The 23739-nt window shown below is 38.1% G+C and overlaps 1 protein-coding gene and 2 pseudogenes across 3 annotated transcripts; 2 read left to right on the forward strand and 1 right to left on the reverse strand.

The window, feature by feature from the left end:
* Positions 1 to 3595: 3595 nt before the first annotated feature.
* On the forward strand, positions 3596 to 5751 carry LOC110758253 (protein JINGUBANG pseudogene; annotated as a pseudogene).
* Positions 5752 to 11705: 5954 nt separating this feature from the next.
* On the forward strand, positions 11706 to 17705 carry LOC110758257 (extra-large guanine nucleotide-binding protein 1). Of its 2 annotated transcripts, XM_021960061.2 has the most exons (8): positions 11710 to 13293; positions 13410 to 13547; positions 13636 to 13740; positions 13835 to 14002; positions 14712 to 14895; positions 15815 to 16056; positions 16309 to 16472; positions 17017 to 17705. In XM_021960061.2, the coding sequence occupies exons 1-8, from the start codon at positions 12124 to 12126 to the stop codon at positions 17588 to 17590; spliced, it is 2745 nt and encodes a 914-aa protein (XP_021815753.1). In that variant the 5' UTR covers positions 11710 to 12123; the 3' UTR covers positions 17591 to 17705. The 2 variants fall into 2 exon arrangements, with proteins under 2 accessions (XP_021815755.1, XP_021815753.1); XM_021960063.2 differs by lacking the exon at positions 13835 to 14002 and having other exon boundaries at positions 11706 to 13293.
* A 75-nt stretch (positions 17706 to 17780) lies between these two features.
* Positions 17781 to 23084, reverse strand: LOC110758255 (TMV resistance protein N-like; annotated as a pseudogene). Its single transcript, XR_015826428.1, has 4 exons — positions 22520 to 23084; positions 20744 to 21854; positions 20357 to 20632; positions 17781 to 20234 (listed from the first exon to the last, which is right to left on the reverse strand). The product of XR_015826428.1 is annotated as a TMV resistance protein N-like (transcript).
* Positions 23085 to 23739: the final 655 nt, after the last annotated feature.

Here is a 23739-nt window from a genome sequence, read left to right on the forward strand (position 1 = left end):
TTGACTTTATTCTTTTTTTTTATTCTCTTCCTTATTGTTTGGTAAAAAAAAAAAACCCCCCGAACGTGGCAGTTTGGCAACCCTTTGGGTAGTTGACACGTACTATTTTATGAAGTTTTCCAATTGGTAGGCTCCCAACCACAAAATAAAAAAATTCATTAGTTATCAAGTTTATAAAATTGCGTCTTTTCGATAAAAAAAAATAAATTATAGAAGGAGAACAGATACTTTAAATCAATAATTTACTAGAAATAGAGTTGAAATTAACATGCGAAAGCCATCGTTGACAATAAAAAAAAGAAGAAGATACAAATAACAAAGAAATAAACAAGAATGGCAGCAACAATAATGGCATGGCAACAAGTTCAACATTGTAGCTATGAATCACAAGTTGGTCCAACATAACCACATATTCATGTTCTAATCACACAACAGACAACCTTGTCAATTATGTAAGACCAACAACCAAGATGTATATATAAAATCCATATAAATTGTGAAATCTTTTCTAAAGGAGACCATATTTGTAAGTACTTTAGCTTGACTCCATATGATATGCTATCTCTAGACTAAGTGATAACTACAAACTAGGGTCTTAATCAATTGATTGTCTCATGTAAATTGTAATTAAGATGCCTTTATATTTTATACAAATTGAGGTATAGCCTTAATCTTGTTTCATTGGCCAATGGGTTTCCACACCCCACCCCCCGGCCATCCAGAGTTGAACCCCGGTGAGGTTTCTTTCCTCCGACGTAACAAAAAATAATCTTGTTTTCCTTCCGCAAAGATAATACTAGCTAGTGACTTTCTAGTGAGGTCTAAAAGAAAAGTACTAGCTAGGCTACAATTCTATACTACATTGTGGTCTCCGAAATATTACATGGTCTAAAAATTTGTATACGATTCTAGAATTTAAACTTGTCACGAAAAGAAAAGCAGTGAAGTACACCTTTTGCAGGCCTGAAAAAAATAAAAACGAGTATTTAATTTATATTATCATGTGCTTGCAGCTGACCTAGTTTCCATAAATGCAGTTTTCGGACTTTTGGTGAGGTTGCACTAAAAAGTCAGCTTGGTGGTAAAATTATTGTTCAAATTATCCAAAAAAGCTGCTATAAACAAATTATATTCTTACCAACCTTGCTATCCGTTGTAATAATACATTGAATAAATACATGCAAGAAAATTCAGTACATCTCGCTTCTTTTCCCACCAAGCAGCAACTCTTCTGGATATTGAAAAATAATAAAACTTTAAGATTTTGGTGACGCACTCAGGACAATCATACCGTACATATCTTGAAAAAGAAATTTTTTGAATAATATCAAAGGCACCTTAGATAAAAAAACAAAATCAAATAAGGACTCGTTTAGGGGTGATTCTGAATAGGCCAAAAAACACTTATATGGAGAATCACTTCTCCATATAATCATTTTAAGTGATTTTAAGTGATTTTATGGAGAAGCACTTGGGAGCTGTTTCTTTCCAAAATCACTTAAAGTGATTATATGGAGAAGCACGTGGGAGATACTTCTTCCCAAAAGTGATTCTAGCCTATCCAGAATCACTCATAATCGAGTCCTAACTCATTAAGCAAAAGCATTATTGAGTTGTTTGTTACATCGTGAATAAACTCCTTCAAATGTTAGCAAAGTAATTAAAGTTTTGTAATTACATAATTAAGTATACAATTAATCAAAGATTATTTTAATCTGTCAATCATTCGGATTGATGGCCTCAAATACGTAAACAACATAGGAGGGCAAGTGTCAATTAAACTCCAAGCAATTTCCAGCTTCATGGAACTTAGACCCATATTGTGACTATGACAAATATAACCCTTCTATCATTATCAGTTAAACCCAGCTGACATTTGGCTTAATCCGTCATGCTTATGAACCGTGACCTAATCCCCCAAGGACGCGTGTCGGCCTAAAAGACGGCCATTTGGCAGACCTAATTTTATCTGATGACGTGGAATATATACGACAAATATTTTAGATTTATTTAGGTATAACTTTTTGGTCTTGCTTGGGTGTGCTAATTAAACGGTTACGTGGCTGCCAGTCTCTTTCAGGCTTCACCAATATTTCGGTTACAGGTGGCGGCCCATTTTCATGGCGCCATTGACTAATTGGCACGTTAAAAAGATGAACCATGAAGCGGTTTTGGCGCGCCACGGTGTTATAAAATGTAGAGCGAGGCCAGGGCCTAGCAGGGTTTTGTGCAGCTTATATGGAACCAAGCGTGTATACGGTCACCAACCTTTACGACTTGGAAACAAACAAACAATTTGTGCACTATTGAACATGTGACACATTAGTTTTTCATTTTTATTCGATAATTTTCTCGTTCGCGAAACTTAAACTCATAACCTCTTCCGATAAAAATGAAATCGAGTTCTACTAAATTAAATGGTTACCATGAGACGAGTAATTTGGGAACAAAGCTTATAAGAGTTAACGGTACTTAGAACATAATTTGATCTCAACTGTTACAATAACAAGTTTTTGCATTGCTGGTTAGTTATCCGCAAGGACGGTTAACCATATTATAGAAAATATGAAATGATCAAATAAAACAGCTAGCAGGGGCCTTTTAATTTGGATGATGTGATTGTCAACCAATAAATAGTAAATAGTGTGTAAGTAAGTATGGAAGGGAGATAATGGCAGTAGGGTCCGTTCTTAATGGCCACCTCTAAAGCAAATTACTGGAATTCTTGATGATCATTCAATTTCTACTTTTCTTCGGGTAAGGATTTCTCTGTTGTTTTCACTACATATTTCTTGTTTGCCACTATATGCATATAAATATTATAATATAGTAATTAAAATTGAAAACAAAACCTTTCGTGTTACTTCTTCTAGAATTAGAGAAATTATACAATCTCATTTCCCACTTGAATTCATTCACGTGTTAGTCTTGAGAATTTTATCGAATGGAAAAGATACTAATGCTTGTTAAAAATAGTAAGGTCTAAATTAAACTAGTTTGGTAATGGTAGTGCGATATTAAAAACGATGAACTTAAACTGCAATTCCAAGTGCCGTCCAAATTGCCAAACTTTTACCCTTTCGTCTTCAAACCGCCATTACTGTTAGGCGAATTTAATCCATGAAAACCGATTTGCATGCGTGCATGTGAAGAGAACTGAGGAGAGACCCAACATTGATGAACACAGCAAAAAACGATGTCGTGTCAACTCAAAGAAAACGAAACGTAAATTCTTGACCAACTGAAAGGTCAAATCTTCAACGCAGCTGAGAAGTCAGAACAACCGAGTCTGAAAATACGCTTCCATCATATATCCGCATGTAACAATAATCCACACGTACACGTATCCTCCAATAAAAACCCGTTTCGTCTTTTTCTCCAAAAATATGTGTGGATATTAAATTAATCTCTAGAAGGAAAACAAATTCAACACCCAAAAACCTTCGCCTCACAACAAAAATAAGTTTTTTCGTTATAATTACCGGCACACCCGGTTTCCCGGTTCAAAACAACCACGTCTCATCCCAACACGTGGCACCAACCCACACCCACCACTCTTTCATCCCCTCCTATTTATTTATACTCCCTCACTCCTCTCAAACTTTCCAAATCTCTAAAACAAATATTTCCTAAATTTTCTCTCACTTTCCGTCAAAATCCTCTCAATTTTCTCTTCATCAATATTTTTTTTCTTTTCACATTTTCCTTGCCCTTCTCCTCTCATCAATCGTAAATGAGAAACGAAAGAGGAGGAGGTACAATGGTAGCAGAACGAAATGCTCTCCACCACAGACCGAGATTCGGAGCCTTCTTGCATTCCTCCGACCCCTCCCTGCCGTCTCCCGCAAACGCCGCGAACCACCAAGGTTCCAATGGCGACATCAACAACAACAACGATTACTCAACACGTCGTAGCAGTGCCTCGGCAACCAGCCCTGTGTACGACGCCAGTACACATGGCAGCAGCGCCGAGGCATCTCCCTATGCCATGTCCCCGTGGAACCGGGAATCCGCGTCGCCGTACAACAAGTCCCCGTGGATAACCCCGTCGCCCTTAAATCCGCTCGAGGGGAACTTCCCTGTGAACGGACTCATCGGGTCCTTAGTTCGGGAAGAAGGCCACATATACTCCCTGGCTGTCAATGGAGACTTGCTCTACACCGGGTCCGATAGCAAGAACATCCGGGTCTGGAAGAACCTGAAGGAATTCACAGGTTTCAAATCCAAGAGCGGGTTGATCAAAGCGATTGTGATATCGGGTGAGAAGATATTTACGGGTCATCAGGATGGCAAGATCCGAGTCTGGAAAGTGTCCACTAAAAACCCGAGTAATCACAGACGGGTTGGCAGCTTGCCGACTTTGAAAGATTTTATTCGGAGCTCGATGAACCCGAAGAACTACGTGGAGGTCCGGCGGCATAGAAATGTCGTCCGGATCAGACATTTCGACGCGGTATCGTGCATGAGCATGAACGAAGATCAAGGCCTTCTTTATACTGGTTCGTGGGACAAGACTTTCAAGGTCTGGAGAATTGCCGATTCCAAGTGCTTGGAATCAGTGGCGGCTCACGACGACGCTGTCAATAGCATCGTTGTGGGTTTCGAGTCATTGGTGTTCACCGGGTCAGCGGACGGGACCGTAAAGGTTTGGAGGAGGGAGTTGCAAGGGAAAGGAACGACGCACGTGTTGGTTCAGACGTTGCTGAAGCAGGAGAACGCCGTGACCGCATTGGCCGTGAACCCGGAAGCGGCGGTCGTCTACTGTGGGTCGTCGGATGGGTTGGTGAATTATTGGCAGTGGGAGAAGCACTTGTCCCACGGTGGGGTTCTGCGCGGCCATAAACTGGCCGTGCTGTGCTTATCCACGGCCGGGAACTTGGTGTTCACTGGATCGGCGGACAAGAACATCTGCGTGTGGAGAAGGGAGGAAGGCGGGGCACACTCGTGTCTGTCTGTCTTGACGGGCCACACTGGACCTGTCAAGTGCTTGACAGTGGTGGAAGATTACGGGACGGAGCATAAGGCGGATCAGCGGTGGGTGGTGTATAGCGGGAGCTTGGATCGGTCGGTGAAGGTTTGGCGCGTGTCGGAGGACGCGCCGAACTTGAGTCAGATTATAGCGTTGCAGAAGGATGCTTATTCCAGCACCAGCAACAACAACAAGACCACCCTCGTCACTGTTAACAAATTGGGAAAGGCTTGAAAACAAAAAGGTCGTAGAGAGTTTACTTAAAGCCGACGCTCCTTGAATGAGATTGTGTAGTACACTCGCCGTCTGTTCTCTGGGGGCCCCTACAGTAAGGTGCCAAAAATGTTCAGACGAAGCTGCGGGGCACCGCCCAAGCCAGACCAGGTGATGAGTGGTCCGTGGAGGACCACCTAGTTTTGCTTTCAAGAGAAGCCTTGGCATGAAGGGCTTGTAAATAACTTGCAGATTACTATGAATATGACAATATGAGATGCATGCCAAAAAAGAAGTACAAGACAAGGTCCCTAAAAGCCTATATGTATAGAGTCCTGCATGACCTAATTCAATATTATGAAGCAAATGCAAATGGACCGACCATATTTTGCCAGAAGAACATTAGTTTTCCTTCTTAATTATTTATAATTTGGTCACATATGTCACATAGCCTATGTGTTATTTCTTTGGTTTTGGGTATATGTTATTGGGATGTAAATATTTTGGTTTCTTGTTGTGTGAGGATTTATCAAAGTTATGGACAATTAAATAAAAGAAAATTGAGCCCATGATTATTTGTTCTCTTATTGTATTTTTTCTACAACATTTCCTATTGAAATTAGTGATAATACACGAATGTTAGGACTTTAATCTTTAACCTTTTCTGAGAGGGAAATTGCTCGAAACCACTGTACTAATGTGTCCTTTGCTCGCTTATTGTAATTTTGTTCTTTTTCTTTTCTTGGTACCTAGAATAAATGAAACACAGCCAATGCAAGCAAGCTGTACTAAGAGAGAGAATATATAGATACACAAGCAATGCAGAAAAGGGAAAGTTTGAAATATATGGTCAATTTCTTTGTATTGTATGGTCCAATATTTGAAACTGGTGAATAGTATCCAGAACCATTTCACACTAGTCCTGAAGTTTCTTGAAGAGAAAGCAAAGCCCATTTCTACATTTATATTTGTAATTAGAATCTCTTGACTTGAAAGTCTTGAACATGCATATGCGACCGAAAGTTAACCCAGAAACCGCCTATAGTCCCCACCCGGTTGTTGCTATAAAGTCTAAAATATCATTCTCAAAAGTTGGAAAACACCTCAACACAGGAAAAATGGTTATATACATAAATACTGCGAACCCAACCCCAGTGAACCCAAAATCTGTATGAACTCGAACTCGAATTCGAATTTGAACCCGAATTCGAATTCCCTAGAGATCCCTAAAGACCTAAATTCAAAACGAAGTTTACAAGCAACAGATGACGGAAGATTAGAAAACCATATATGAGGAAAAGGATTAGCATGTACCTACAATGGTTTGCAATCTGGCTACAATTTAGTTTCGCATTAATGAGAATAAGAGATGTTCACTTCTAATTAGGAGGGCCTTCAAAAAAAAAAAAAAAAAAACACTGCCTTAGGAGGAGGCTGAATGAATGGGCTTCAAGGCTTAGAACAACCATGGATTAGGAGAGAAAGACTGGTGTTGGGCTTACAAGTTGATGGGTTGTACTTCAATAAAAAAATAAAAAAAGGTGATGGGTTGGACTTTTCTTCACAAAAGTACCAATAACAGTCCAACTTTGTCTTGAAGAGACCCAGTGGTTGGAACATCGGGGACGTTGTTTTCTCTAAACAAAGAAACGGTTCTAATGCAAAATTAGAAAGTTTTAATTTTTTTTTTTATCGTTGGTTGTTTTTTTTGTTTGTTTCGATTCCCTCTTTCTTTCTTTTTTGGCTTATTATCACAAAACATCCCTGACGTTTGTGAAATTATCACATTGCATCCCTAACGTTTTTTTGTATCATTAATGGTCCCTAACGTTAATACAGGTACTCTTAAATAGTCCTTCTGTCAAAAAAACCGTTAAATCTAGGGGTATAATCGTCAAATCAATCCAAAATTATAATTTTTTTTTTCTTCCCTTCTCTCTCTCTCTGTTTCTCTTTTTTTTTTTTTCTCCTCTCTTTCCTCCTCTTTTCTTCTTCTTTTCCTTCGCTGTTTCTTCTTTCTCTCCCTTTTTTTTTTCTTCTTTCCTTCTTTGTTCCTCATTTTTCTTCTTTCCTTCTTTCTCTTTTTTTCTTTTTTCTTTTTTCTCTTTTTTCTTCCTCTTTCCTTCTCTCGGGGTGGTGATTTGGGTGGCTAGAGTGCTGGGTTGGTGGGCTGTGGAATGGGGCAGGGAGAGAGTTGCAGAGAAAGTACATAGAGGGGCAGGGGTATAAGATCCCACGGTGGTGGTTATGGAGGTCGAGGTGGTGGTTTGGGTGGCTAGAGTGGATGGGTTGGTGGGCTGTGGGAGGGGGCAGGGAGAGAGTTGCAGACAGAGTAGAGAGAGGGACAGGGATATAAGATCCCACGGTGGTGGCTTTGGTGGTTTGGGTGGCTAGAGGAGACAAAGAGAGAGAGAGAGAGAGAGAGAGAGAGAGAGAGAGAGAAGGGAAGGAAAAAAGAAAGAAAGAAGAAGAGTGAGCGGGGCCAGGCGGAGAGAAAGAAGAAAGAAGAAAGAAAAAAAGAGAGAAGGGAAGGAAAAAAAAATTATAGTTTTGGATTGATTTGACGATTATACCCTTGGATTTAACGGTTTTTTTGACAGAGGGACTATTTAAGAGTACCTGTATTAACGTTAGGGACCATTAATGATACAAAAAAACATTAGGGATGCAATGTGATAATTTCGCAAACGTCAGGGATGTTTTGTGATAATAAGCCTTATTTTTTTGTTGAAAACCAAGGTATCCCCCGCGCGATTGCGGAGACTAACCCTCGAGGTACTGTCCGGCGCAAAGCGGGGACCTCTCCCAACAAAGTCTGCTCTATTCGCAAGCGCCTGGGATCGAACCCAGGACCTCTTGTTTAAAGGATCCAAGCCCCTTCCACTTGGACCAACTCCTGTTGGTTTTCGATTCTCTCTTTTCAAAATATGTTTGTATTTTTTATTTTTATAGTACTACAACTTGTAAGTTAAATAATTAAAGGGTAAAATTGGAAAATTTATGCGTCCAAAGAAAACTCTTTGTTTTAAAAATAGAATTTTACATAATAATTCTTCATATGACTAAATCAACCACTAGTTAAATTAAATAATATTCATTTATATTTTATAGAGTTAGAAGAATTGATCAAACGAAAATGCAGCGAAAAAAATAATAATATATGTTATTATTATTACAATATAATATATGTATCTTATATATTGATAAGTATGAGACTAATTAATCCTCCATTTTCACATGGGTTTAGTAGTCCTCTCCTAAGGAGGTGTATTTGGTGAGCCCGGTATTAGCAATCTCATCTAAAACTAGGATTAGATAAAACAAACATGGTACTAAATTTAGTCCAAGCCAGACCAAGCCAAGCCAAATCTGTATAATAAACGACCCCTAAATACACAAAATTACCAATAACAATTTGAAATCACCTGTAGGATGATTAAAAAATGTCTAGAGGGGGGTGAATAAGCCAATTTAAAATTATAGTCAATAAACAAAAAATAAACTTTGGTAGTAGGATTGATATGACTTATCAATCCTGAAATGTGCTGAACCTAAAATAAAGGAACACGCAGAGAATTATTTTACGTGGTAAAACCCCACCTATGGGGACAATCCATAGCACTCCTCAGTCCAACACAAACATACTATAGAATGATGATTACAAAAAGTACTCACACACTTATCCTAGACACATTATAGATAATGTTTACCGACTTCTTCGTAACTCAACTTCTGTCACGGGATGATCTTCGACACTCCTTATGTTGAACGCAATACTGGTCACGGTTGATTCAAGCTCACAGGAGGAAAACCGCCATCACGGTCTTGGTGCCCTCAACCATATGAGTCACCGAACAATGCAAATGAATGCAATATGAATTATTAAAGTGCTTGATAAATCATCAAGTAAACATGGAACACTTGATGATTTATCTCAAATATATGCACATTAGCTTTTCTTGGAATTCTATATGCTCAAAACAAATATATCAAAGCTATAAATAAGCAAAGTAGCACGTCATGTTTTTATACAGACCTATTCTCCTTGTTGCAAGAGGAGTGCCTAAAGCCAAAAGATCATTGGCTAATCAAATTTGATTCTCTATTCAATTCGTCGGCTCATGCAATCTTTAGGATAACTTCTAATCAACACAATTGTTATTCAAGGAAACAATATTAATAAAAAAACCAATTAGGTATTAATAAAAAGTGCTCTCCAAGTCAAAGATGATGAAAACATAATATTTCAACTTAAATTAAAATAGGGTCCAACTATGAAAGAATCTCAATAGATAAAATCAAATCCTATTAAAAATAGGACTAATATAAAAGCATTTGAGTGAAAATAACTTCAGCTAGGACTATAAGGAATGCATGATTATGTCATGATTTACCTGAAATCAGTTTCCTCATATCGATCAAATCTTTCTTCGATAAATAAGAAAAATCATACCTACACACGAAGTTCTTTTTGTTTCGATTCCCTCTTTTCAAACACCACTTGTATTTTTTATTTTTATAGTACAAGCGATTAGGGAGGGGTTCACACCGCTTGTATAAAACAATTAAATGATTGAAGGATAAAATTGGAAAATTTATGCGTCCAAAGAAAACTCTTTGTTTTAAAAATAGAATTTACCTTCTTCATAGGACTGATTGTTCCATAATAATTCTTCATATGACTAAGGCCCCGTTTGGGAGTGCTTTTTTTGGCCAAAAACCTGCTTCATTTTAAAGTTAAGCAGTTTAAGGTGTTTGGTAAAAATAAAATATCTCGATTATTTTAAAAGCAGTGGCCTTTTGACAGCAGCTTTTAAAAGCAGACTCTGAGTTGCTTTTCAAAGCTGCTTTCAAAAGAAGCAGAGATAAACCTTTAATGAATTTTTTCTATTCCCAAAATACCATCATTCATTTTAAAAAATGGCACCACCTCCACTTCCACATCCAACTCTACCACTTGCACCACCACATTCACCACCTCCACAACCACCGCCACCGCCACCACCACCACCACCACCACCACCACAACCACCTCCTCCTCCAAAACCTCCACCTTCACCACCACCTCCACAACCGCCATCCCTACCACCACCACTACTATAACCACCAACTCCACCTTCATCACCACCACAACCTCCACTCCATCACTACCACTACCACCACATGATTAGTACATAACACTTTTAACATCATGTTTATTTTAGTAATTATTAATAGTTACAACAATTTTATATTAAAATTTACCAAACAGTTTTGACATTACTTTTTGTACTAACAGCACTTTAAAAATATTGTTTACCAAACATGGAGCTGCTTTACTTTACAGCTAATTATTTTCAAAACACAACATAAGCAACTTTTTTTAAAAGTGACAGCAATCCCAAATTAGGCCTAAATCAACCACGAGTTATATTGAATAATATTCATTTATATTTTATAGAGGGCTAAATTATTGAAATGCCCCATGTAACTCAATTTCAGTCTCAGTTTCCCCCCTGAAACTCTAAGTGTCTCATTTTCCCTCATGAAACCCCATATATTGTCTCACTTTGCCTCTATTCCATCCAGCCCTAACAGAAGTCGAAAATTGGGGAAACAGTGATGGGGACGTTGTTGAGTGAGCTTCTTGGGTCGTAGGCCAAAGTGGTGACGGAGAGAGAGCGGTCAGAGGGTAAAGTTGAGATCTTGATGCCGAAAGGCAAGGACTTGAGGGATTGGAGAGAGAAATAAAGGGGGATGATGTGGAATTGCAGGAGGTTTAGCGGTAGCTGACCGAAGTGAGAGAAGGCGGCGTCGGTGGGGGTAAAGATGGTGAGAGAAGGAGATTGGGAGAGGAGGAGGGTTTGAGAGGCGAGGTTGAGGGTCAGAGCCATGGAGGTGTAGCCGAAATCTGAGAGGATTTCGGCGGCGTTGATGAGGGTTTGGGTGGGGAGGGCGGAGGAGAGAGAGAGAACTGAGAGGACGATGAGAGAGAGAAGGAGTTGGGTTGCCACCATTGTTGGAGGTTGTTCTTCGTTTCTTGGAGTTTGGAGAGGGGTTTGGTTTTGCAAATGAGTCTAGGTGTAGTTGCAGATTCAGAGAGTATATGAATTTGTAAGGGAATGTTATTTTTGGCGGGTTAAGATTTGACGACTTCTGTTAGGGCTGGATGGAATATAGGCAAAGTGAGACAACATATGGAGTTTTACGGGGAAACCTGAGACTGAAATTGAGTTACAGGGCATTTCAATAATTTAGCCTTTATAGAGTTAGACGAATTGATCAAACGAAAATGCTGAGACAAAAAAATGTTAAATTAAACTCGTTGAGAAAATCCGACGTGATGATTAGTTGACCCAGAAAATTGCAGCCAGCCCGGAGCTCATTGCGGCAAGAGTCAAAGAGACTACTAAAAGTCGACATGTGACTGTACGGAACCATGTTTTACTCATAGGGACGACACGAACGACGTCGTTCGGTACTGAAACAAGAGAGGTAGCAGATTTACTTCCTATAGATAGCTACAGAGAATCATAACCCCTTCAACCGAAGACTCAGTCGCATGGGTTTTGAGTGTGGTGATTTGCTTCTCTTGTTGTGAGAAATTCGTCAGCAGTTTCCTCTCATCATCGCGTGGAGAAAATGGGAAGTCAACGTATTGGTCTTCGCCCGAGTCCGCGTCTCCACACCCCTGACTTTCACCAAAGTGTCCCCGTATTGTTTATGCTTTGTTTGTTTGTTTGGGGCAAGGTGGAGGAGGTTGTGGTGTTTCAGCTCAAAATTCCAGAGCTTTTCCTTGATGGGTTTGTGAAAATTTTCAATTTTTCTTCATGGGTTTTGTTGAATCATCGTTTTGGTTAATGGGTTTGCAAGGTCAATGCTTAATCTTCATGGGTTTTTGATATCAACGGTTATGGTATTGAAATTGCCTGCTTTCTGCTGAATTTTTCCTTAACTCTGATATGGCTGCTATTTTGAGAAAACTGAGTCATGCTATAGCTTCAAGTGCTGTTCCTGCTGTTGATGGTGATCGTGATGACCATGAAGATTTTAGCACAGAATTGGAATACTCATTTGCAATAGAGTACGGTGGTCCTCCTTTGGCTTATGATATCCCAAATGCTGTTCCTGTTGATCTTGACCAAATCCCCACTGCGGCTCCAGTTTCTTCAGCCTCTCTCTTGCACAATTTATTACTCCCAGTGATTCAACCGATTGCAAAATCCAACCCTTCTAACAAGAAACCTAGAGAAGAGGCAAAACTTGAAAGTGACGCAAAGCCAGAAAAGGCAATTTTTTCTTCCAATTCAGTAGCTCCTATTGCACTGGAATATAGGAATGGAGAGAAGGGTGTCTCTACTTTATCAGATAAACTTGGAAGCTCTGGGAAACTGGGTTTCTCTTGCAGGCTCTCTGGAAGCTTGGAGGATGTGTTGGAATTACCTGATGATGGTCAAGAAGCTCAAGGCTTTCAAAGTTATATGAGCCCTGGTAATTGGGGATCGTCAGAGTCTCGTTCAAGCTCGCGAAGTCTTTCCTCTGAGGTTTTCTCTGGTAGAGAGGAAGCTGGTGAGGATGAAACGCCTCACCATGTTAAAAGGCCATCAACTGTGACTTTTCGCGATCCTGATTCCAATGACATAGTTCAGGAAGAAGAATTTGAACTTTCTGATGGGGATGAAAATGTGCAGGTGAGGCCAAGGGTTGAGAGGAATGGGACTAAAGGCTCGTGCTTTCGATGTGGGAAAGGAAACAGACTCACTGACAAGGAGGTTTGCATTGTTTGTGGTGCAAAGTATTGTTTTAATTGTGTGCTGAGAGCAATGGGGTCAATGCCAGAAGGAAGGAAATGTGTTACTTGCATTGGTTTTGGGATTGATGAGTCAAGGCGAAAGAAGCTGGGAAAGGGTTCTAGGCTGCTCAAGCGGCTTCTCACTAAATTGGAAGTTGAACTGATAATGGAAGCCGAGATATCATGCCAACCAAATCAACTTCCAGCAAAACTTATTTTTGTGAACGACGAACCTCTTTTGCAAGAAGAGCTTGTTCGATTGCAAGGTTGCAGAAACCCACCAAAAAGGCTAAAACCAGGACGCTATTGGTATGATAATGTATCTGGGTTTTGGGGAAAGGTAAAAATTTAACTCAGCTTTGAATTTTTATTTGTTTCAGCTTGTTCATATTAGACCTCTATATTGTTGTGCAACTTGCACTGCACTGAGATAATTGTCCTGCTTTAATTGAACAGGAAGGGCATATGCCTTGCCAAATTATTAGCCCCCAGCTGAATGTTGGAGGACACATAAAGCCTGAAGCTAGTAAAGGGGATACAAACATAATGATAAACGGTCGGGAGATTACTAAATTAGAGGCCTTCATACTGCAGGTTTTTGTACTAGACTTGTTCAAGTTCATCGGTATTATAAACTTTGGAAAAACACATTGTATTGATGCCATCTGTTGAACGTATGCAGTTGGCAGGAGTCCCATGTGAAGGAAAGCTTCATTACTGGGTGAATGCAGATGGGTCCTATCAGGAAGAGGGAATGAATAAAGTAAAAGGAAAAATATGGGACAAGGTATGCATGCATGTGTATATGCAATTACTTGCGTGTCTTTCCTATCAATCTTATGCATCAAGCATCCCTTAACTGTCAAGTTACTTCTTTGCAGACTGGTATAAAGCTGGTTTGTAATGTATTGTCGTTGCCAATTCCTTCTGATTGTGCAAATGTTTCTGCGGATGAAATGAACACCCAGAACTCCATTGAAAAGAAAATGCCTAGCAAACTTGTTCTAGTTGGGTATCATAAATCTGGCACAAGCACTATATTTAAACAGGTGAGACATTGGTGGAGGGAATTACACGATTACACATCACTTAGTATAGTAAAGTTTGTAACCTAATTGGTGCATTTCTATTACATAGCTTCAGGGTCTTACAAAATTATTTGTTGTGGAACACATTAGATGATAATCAACATCAAAACTTGACAGCCAAATCAGTATTGGCATGCCTTAAAGTTTTCAAGAAACTTGTTGCTGATTAATTTTCAGTATATGTATACCTGTAAAAAGTTGAAGATGCATACAGAAACGTACAAACACATGCCTTTATGTGGATTTTTCTTAATGCATTACTATACATGTGTTTTTCTTAGTGCACCGTATCAGCAGCAGTGCGTTCTATTTAGAATTTTTAAACTATCAAGTGCAAATATGGACATAGATAACTAAACATGACTTCATTTTCCTTTTGCTGGAGCAATCTTATCATGAAAGCCTATATCAAGAAACTCATTGTTTTCTTTTCTTTTCCACATTTGTAATAGGATTCAATGTTCTATATTTGTGTACTTTTATAGTGTTCAATAAACTATTGGAAGGACAATATGATACTAACTTAAACATTTCTAAGTAAGTGGTTGTGTATTTGTTCAATGTAAAACAGTGCTACTAGGAATGTTACTTTTAGAAACACTTCATTCCAATAAATTTATTCTGAATGCTGCCTGGATTTTTGGTGACACTAAGTACTTGCGTATTTTAGGCCAAGCTTCTGTATAATGTTCCTTTCTCTGAAGATGAGCGGCAAAATATTAAGTTCATGATCCAAAGCAGATTGTATAGTTATCTTGGTATACTGCTTGAGGGGCGTGAATGGTTTGAAGAAGAATATTTGCTTGAGAAGAGCAAAGGAAAAGGACAGCTTCTAGATGAATCTGGCTCTTCAGGTACAATAAGAACTGATACCTTGTTTTATTCACTACATTATATTTACATAATCTGGTCGTTTTTTACATTAATATGTAACAATTGTGTACGGGTAGCAATTCATTCACTAAAGTCAGTTGTCCTGTTCATTTCTAACTTTAGATAAATTAGTTTTTTCAATTAAAATAGATGTGATCTTAGATTTTATTTTTGTTCAGATAGGAAAACATACGTTTGTATTAAACATAAAAAGGAAGATGAGTCACCCTTTGCAAGATCTTAGATAAGTTAACTTTTCTCAAGTATGTAGAAATTTACCAAGCATGTGGAAAAAAGGCTAGCATCGATTTTTTCTGCCTCACAAACTATGTAAATAATCTACCGTGGGACACATTTATACAATTCTTATCTTCTGTATGATGTTCCCAGGTTTATGTCTTCATACTTTTTCATCTCAGCTGTGTGATTCTTTATTTGATTCGTGAATTGCCCGTCCAATTTATTTCTGACCATTGAGCATCTAAACCTTCCACCCATGGTTTCTCAGTTATCTATCTAATAGTGCTTTAATAAAAAGCGTTATCTCCTATAAATTAGTTATAAAGGAAAAACATATTTGTTTTCACTGATATTAATTGGGCAATTGGACTTTATTTGAAGGACTACATGGGTAGCGTTAAAGCTTTCAGTTAGAATTTCATTATGATATCTTTGTATCACAGCATGCTCCTTTTGAATACCTTTGGTGCTTCTTGTGGGTTACTGATCTTTCGATTTCCTGTCAAGTCGATGTATCTTTCTATTAGTTGATTATCACCTTACCCCTTGGCTTACAAATAACATATGAAACAGCAAGTATGATGCTTGCCTTATGTATAAATTATTGCTATCAGTATTTTCATTATGGAGTCATGTCTGAAGTTTGTTACTTAACGACAGGGAATGCAAGCCAGCTTAACAATAAAACAAAATATTCCATTGGCCCAAGACTGAAAGCTTTTGCGGATTGGCTCATCAAAGCTATGGTATCCGGTAATTTAGAAGCCATATTTCCAGCAGCTACTCGTGAATATGCACCATTTGTTGAGGAGTTGTGGAAGGATCCTGCTATTCAGGCCACATACGACCGGAGGAATGAAATAGAAATGCTACCCAGACCAGCCACTTATTTTCTTAATCGGGTGAGATCACGCTCTGCGGTCCATGTCCTCTAGTTTTAGCCAATTCACATTCTCACAGTGCTTGTGCTCGTATTTTTTGTTTGTTTAAGTTTAATCTCTCTGACCTTTAAGTATTTGAGTTTTCAATCATTTGATGCGCCAGATGCTTAGAATGTTCGTTTGATCTTGTGGATAGATTTAGATACGAATATGGAATGTGGATAATATGGGATAATATACCCTTGTTAATCAATTTATATACCTTCTTTGCAGGCTGTTGAGATTTCAAGGCCAGATTATGAGCTCTCAGACATCGACATCTTGTATGCTGAAGGAATCACTTCATCCAACAGCCTTACTAGCATGGAATTTTCATTTCCCTTGTCACCAGGAAATAGCAATCTGGACCCTGCCTATCAGCGTGACCCTTCTCTAAGGTTAGTGTTCCTGATTCATGCCTTAATTAAATGATGTTTGAGCAATACATGCCTTAATTATCCTTCATTGACCGTGATTTTGGCCAAATCTATTGCTTAATGTTGTTGCTGATTAAATTTATTTTTGACGTGCATTGCCCAATGGATAGAAATTGATATGCAGTTTTAGATCATTTATAACTGGGGCTAGTCATCAACAAAAGTATTCTTTGAAAATGAAACTTATAAAATCCTTGCTTAAGTAGTGAAATTGGATTATATAATTTGCCAATGAAGGGAAACACCGGCAAGGAAAATATCTGTTCAGTGCCAATTGATCAATAAGTTACTTGAAAGCATAAGAAATTTCCAAGATATGGTATTGAATTCAAAATTTCAAAGTTTTAAATGGTCCTTTTTTTCCAGTCTCTTAATTATTGAAACAATGACGAGTATTCTGTTTATCCAAAAAAAAAAAAAAAAACTGAAACATTCTTATTTGATGTGTTGACAAACATGGTATCAAAGTGTCTTTTAACATGCATTGGCATGCTTTTCTTTGCAGATACCAACTCATTAGAGTGCATCATAGCAGCCTTGGAGGAAACTGCAAGTTGGTGGAGATGTTTGAAGATGTTGATGTGGTCCTATTTTGTGTTGCATTGACAGACTACGATGAGTTTTCTGTAGATGGCGTTTCAATGAACAAGATGATGGCAAGTAAGCAGCTCTTTGAAAATATTGTTACTCATCCAGCCCTTGACCGCAAAGACTTCCTCCTGATACTCAACAAGTTTGATCTGCTCGAAGAAAAGATCGACGAAGTCCCTCTCAGTCGATGTGAATGGTTTCTTGACTTCAATCCGGTGACCAGCCAAAATCCCAACAGCAGCAATAATAACAGTAATAACCCCACATTGGCTCACCGAGCCTTTCAGTATGTTGCAATGAAGTTCAAAAGACTCTTTCGTTCTTTAACAGATAGAAAGTTGTTTGTTTCACTGGTTACGGCATTAGAGCCTGACACCGTAGATGAAGCTCTCAGATATGCTCGTGAGATTCATCACTGGGATGAAGAGGTACCCAGATTAGTTACTGAGTTATCATCTGCTAGCATTGATGCAAGTTCTTCTGCGTAAATGTGAGTAAATGTGGCTTGTAAGGCCTGCATCCATTACCTTTGTTCAAATTGTTTATATACATGCACTCGGGAACACAGATATATAAGAAGAAAATAGAGTTCAGATTATTTTCTATTTTTCTGTTGCTATTACTTCTCATAACTTATGCGGAAGTTGACACGGCGGATTAGCAAATGAATAAGAATAATATCTTTCCAATAGGCTGTCTGAAATTTTATTTGTTTGAAAAAGCAAAAGTCTGCCTGCACAACTACAAATATTGAAGAAAACCAAATGCTTGTATGGGTTGATAAGTTGTCTTTAGTTTCCCCCAAGTGCTCACCATGAAGGTCATGTAATTAAACACCATATGTTATTGGCTAAAATTACATAATACGGTATGTGCATGGTTGTGGTAACTGAAAGAATATGGAGCAGGATAGAAAAGCAAAAACTCTCCCATAGAAAAATTATACTAACAAGACTCAGCTCAATCTACAATAAAGAAACAACCCACAAACAAAAAACATCGTATCTTGAGAAAAAAGGAAACATTTCAACTTCCTCATCGAAAATGGATTATTGAAGCGGCTGCAGCATGCCTTCTACTCCCACATCTTCTTGAGTAGTGCATGCTGCAAAACCAGAACACATCAAACATAGTTAATTATGAGCAACTAATTTGGAATATAACTATTTAAAACCTAGAAACATAATCATGAGGATGAATGAATGATAAAGAAAGAGAGGCCATAATAAAACTTTTATGAGCTGCTTTCACAGAAACAATTTAGAGGTCCTCACCTGTTAGTTGGGAAGTACGTATGTATTTGTCCGGAAAATACTTGCCTCAATATTCTGTAGGGGAACTCATAGACTTTCATACTAATCACAGTTTGACATATGTGCATAAATTTTTCTTTTTGACGAATTATTTTTACTTGTGTGTCAAATTGTGATTCTCCTTCTGGGGAAGGAAAAACAATGTCCTGTTTGTCCAGTACAGGGAAAAACTAATCATCTGAGTCGTCATCAGAATGTATACTGTCATCTGAGTCGTCATCAGAACGTATACTGTCTTCGTCCTGAAGGATTGGGTGGACCCCGACACTTTTGAAGGCCAGCGAACTTTCACAAGTAAAACTGACTCGACACATGCAAGGCAGCAACTCATCATCAATCCAATGTCTCCACCACTTATCTATCCTTGAAAGGTCTGGAATATAGTAGAGCCATACATGAGCTACCTCAATCTGTAATGAACCATAAAAAGTTGTTTTAGCGTTACCAATGCATTTTTCATTGATGCAAATTTCGGCTTCAAAAAAGATGGACTCATCATAAGATTTATTTTGCGTGTTCTGATGAAAAGTTGCCCAGAGAGCCAATCCATCGTTCTCCAACATTTCAGGGATTTCAACACAAACTTCACATTTACCACTTGGCTCCGACAAATCCGTACGACTGCTGAACCACCTTGGAACTTCACTTCCTGGAAATATAACTCCAAATTTAGATTTCTGAGAAGAGAGACAGAGAGAGAAGAGAGCCGCCTGATCATTCACTAAAGTGTATTTCTTCTCTACCATGTGAGCCAGATTGTCACAGAGTCTCCAGCAATTTGATAAGTTGAGGCTCTTAATCATTTTCGATTCTTTACGTTCCAAAATGTTCGACAGTTTTGAAAATCTTTCCAGTGATATACAACCACTCGCCCGTACATGTTTCACTTTTGGTGGAAGTTCTGGAATTTCTTCAAGCCTCTTACAACCAGCCAGGGAAAGATGCTTCAACTTGACAAATTTGCTAATGCATTCGGGAAGACTAACAAAGTTGCCTCCTGAAAGGTCTATACTTTCCAATGTGGATAGACAACCAGGAGCACGAAGAAAATCACCTTCCAACGATATGCAGCCACCTAACCCTACATATCTTAATTTTTGTGGAAGTTCTGGAATTTCTGGAAGCCTCTCGCAACCATGTAGGGAAAGTTGCCACAAGTTGACAAATTTGCTAATGCATTCGGGAAGACTAGCAAAATTGCCTCCTGAAAGGTTTAGGGTTTCTAATGTGGATAGACAATCAAGATTACCAAGAAAAGCACTTTCTGATAAATTACATCTGTCCATATTGAGTACACATAGCTCGGGAAGAGCTAAATTGCCTTCAGACTCATTTTCAGGCATCACCTTATTTGGAAATGTAACAAGTTTTGGACAATCCCATAAATCAAAATGCTGCAGATGTTGCAATTCATAAATGCTGCTCGGTAGATGGCTAAGGTTTTCTTTGAGTATTGAAGACTAACGAGATATCTAATTGATGAAGGCAACTCTTTGATGGCAGTGCCGGATAGATTCATTCTTGTTACGAATTCCATCTTTCCCAAAATTTCGGGGAAATACTCGAGCTTTTTGCAATTAAGAATAATAAGTTTCAGAGATTTCAAGTTGGCTGCTCTTGGAAACCTTGTAAGATTAATACAATCAACAAGTCTCAATATGGCAAGCTTATTAAGGAATCCGACTGATGGATGTACCTCAACTAAACTTGTACAGAAGTTTAGATCCAACTCCACCAAGCTTGAGAGTCCAGAGAAGTCGGGGATTTTTGTTAGGAACTCGCAACTTCGAAAACTTATATGTTTTAACGTTGCCAGACTCTGTAACATCAAAAAAATAAAAAAGAAGAAAGCGTCAAATGATAAGCTTTAAATAAATTTACAATATAATTGCACAAACTAAACTTCTGAAAATAACAACGGATAGGAAACATTTAAAATACCTCGAATCCATTCCCTAGTTGTTCGATACGACTGTTATGCAGTTTGAGCTCAACAAGTTTCTTTGGATTAAAACTGGAAGGCAAAGCTTTTAATGGACATTCAGGCCAATCAAGGAACCTCAAATCATTGGAGAGATAACCAACTTCTCCAGAGAAGTGTGCGTTACAGTTCATGAAAAGTTGAAGATTTTTCATCTCTGCGAAGCTTTTAGCACTCAAGCATATCTCATATGGTTTCGGCAAATTTACCATAATTTTTTTAACTCTGTTTGTTCCCTGGTATGAAAAAGCGAGTATTAGCAAAGCAAGTTCTTTACCATAATTGGTTTATCAAATTCTACTTTTCTCCGGGATTTAAATAAAACGTGTATATATATATATACTTACTGTATTTTCGGTTAGAACATGATGAACATCTTCGTGAAACCATAATCTGCTACGTTTTCCAGGCTCAGTTGGCGACTCGTGACGAACTATTTCTCTTCCCATTTCTTTAACCAAGTCATGCATCCAAATTTGATTTATTGCATCGATATATATGAGGGCCTTTTCTATGAGTACTTCAATACAATAAATAGGGTTGAGATCACAGCCTTCTAGCACTTTTATCACATAGTTCTTATCTTCACCATTAAAGAAACATGCAATGTCAAGGAAAACTTCGTTCACTGGATATTCTAGTGCATCGTAGCTTATTTTCAGAACGTCGTGAATCTCAGCAACAGGAGACCTCCGCTGACTATTTAAAAAAGCTTCCCATTGATCTATACTTCGACCATATAGATGCCGGCCTAAAACCATCAGAGCTAATGGAAGGCCTTGAGCATAGTCTATAACAGTTTTTGCGACTTCCATATAATCATCACCCAAATTTCTATCTGCTGTGACACCATTCCAACTGATGAAGAGCTTAAGAGCATTATAACTACCAAATCCCTTGACATGGTATATAAGATTAACTTGATGCGCAGTTAGCAAATGTTTATCTCTTGTCGTTATGATAATTCGGCTGCCCAAACCAAACCAATCAAGCCCTCCTGCAAGTTTGTTTAACTGGTCCAAATGATTCACATCGTCAAGAATTAAGAGAACTATTTTATGCTTCAACCTTTCCTTTATCACAGTTACTCCTTTATCAACATTGTTCAAATTCAAGAATTTTTCTCCTAGAATATCAAAAAGAAGAGTCTTCTGTAGTTGGAGTAGGCCTCCTCCATGTGCCATTGAACATTCTCTAACATTTGCTAAAAAACAGCTGGCTTCAAACTTACAGGAAATTGAATTAAAAACAGCTTTAGCGACTGTTGTCTTACCTATTCCTCCCCTCCCCCATATCCCTACCATGCGAACATCATTTACCCCAACACTTATTAAAAGCTTATAAACATCTCGTAAACGGGACTTTATTCCCACAGGGTACTTTGCCACATTCAAGATGTTTTGGGTTAATAGCACTGAAATCTCTTTAACAATGATATCTATAAAATCCGGTTCATGCCTGCAAATTTAAAAGCGTATGAAACAGTTAATAAATTGAACTTTATGTATGTTTAAAAGATAGGCTAGTTTCTCCACAAAAAAAAGAAAAAAAGAAAAAAAAAGAAAAGAAAAGAAAAAAAGAAAAAAAGAAAAAAAGAAAAACATAGGCCAGTAATTTATTTATTTATATTTATTTTGAGTACGAGCGATAGTCTAAACTACATGGGAGGATGATTTCTCTCTCTCACACACACACACACAATTATGATGCAGTGGGGATTCCAACATGAGACCTCTGAGTTGCAAGTCAAGGCCATATTTATATTTTATATTGATACTACGTCTATTGTCAAACATTCTAATCACACTAAATCCTGGGGAGTTTATTTATAATTAGTTTTCATGTTCAAATTGATCTTCTCCCCAATTGACAAAAAAATAAATAAATTATTAGATGCAATATTACTAAGTTTATTTGAAGAGGTTCAAGGGCTGCAGCTCAAGTGGGGTCAAAAAGGTGTAGGACTAGGTTCAAATCCTATTATAAGCTAAAAATATAAAATGCAAAAATGATCGATATATAGATTTTTATATGAAAAATCTCAATCGGAAGGTAGATTAACCCTCAAATTAATATAGACAAAAGCTAGTAAGCTGTACTATTGTAGTAAGAAAGATCTATACCCGTCCATGAGAGGCCACCCAGACAAATTTGCTGCTCTGGTAAGTGCTGCCCTCCATCTATTTACCTTCGCCTTGTCATCTTTGAATTTGCATTCATGGTTAGCAAGTGCCTCACCAAAACTACCTATCTGGTTTCGTACATCTGATGGATCCACCTTATAAAAAATTGGCCAAACCATTTGTTGCTTCGATTCTTTACACTCAAGAATCTTAACGAGTTCATCCAAGCACCACGTTGAAGTTGCATAGTTTTCAGAGAAAATAATGATAGAAATCCTTGACTCTTCAATAGCTTTGAGAAGTGCTGGTGATACTTCTTCTCCTCTTCTAAGCTCATAATCTATAAAGGTTTTGATACCCTTTTGAATCAAATTTCTGTGCAAATGGGCTGTAAAATTGTTGCGTGTATCCTCACCCCGAAAACTCAGAAAGACATCATATGTCCATGAGTGAGTAACATAAGAGAAAGAGGCTCCTTGAGTGGTCGTTGAATCCATAACTAAACAAGATGAGTGAAGGTTTGCGTGCACGCCAGATAACTAAACAGGATGAGATGTTGGGAATGGTACTGATCTTGTCAAAGACAATATATATATTAGGCCTATTTGCTCTTGCTTGGCTTCATCATATAATGCAAAGCAGCCAAGGAGTTTCCTGCTACCATTCACAAGAATGTGAAGTCAACTGAATAAGATCAAGGTAAAAAGGCAAACACATAAACAATAATATAAGCCAAGGGCCGTTTACCAATTCAGCAGTAGACGGGGTAGTTGGGGGTGTTGAATAGTTGAAAAAGACCTGAAATCTAAAAGAAAAAAAATGTCAAAATTGATCAATGTGCAAATGTCAAAATTGATAATGTTTTCTCCTAATTTGTGGTGGATGTTAGCATGGCAGATCTAGCAAAGAAAAAAGAACAGAGAATATTTAGTGTCCTCATCGCAGAATTAATGCAAAATGGGCATGCTGATTAAATTTATGGCTTATTATCACAAAAGGTCGCTAAGGTTTACGAAATTATCATATTGCATCCTTAATGTTTTTTTGTGTCACTCGTGGTCCTCAAGGTTAGTATGTATAATCACAAATGGTCCTTGCCGTTAGGTTCCGTCAAAAACTCCGTTAGTTTGCTGATGTGACATATATACATATCACAAAACATCCCTAAGGTTTACACATCTATCACAAATGGTCCTCGCGAAATCTTTTAATTTTTTAAT

Source organism: Prunus avium, chromosome 8 (assembly GCF_965620075.1).
Source record: "Prunus avium chromosome 8, drPruAviu1.hap1.1, whole genome shotgun sequence".
Lineage (NCBI taxonomy): Eukaryota > Viridiplantae > Streptophyta > Magnoliopsida > Rosales > Rosaceae > Prunus > Prunus avium.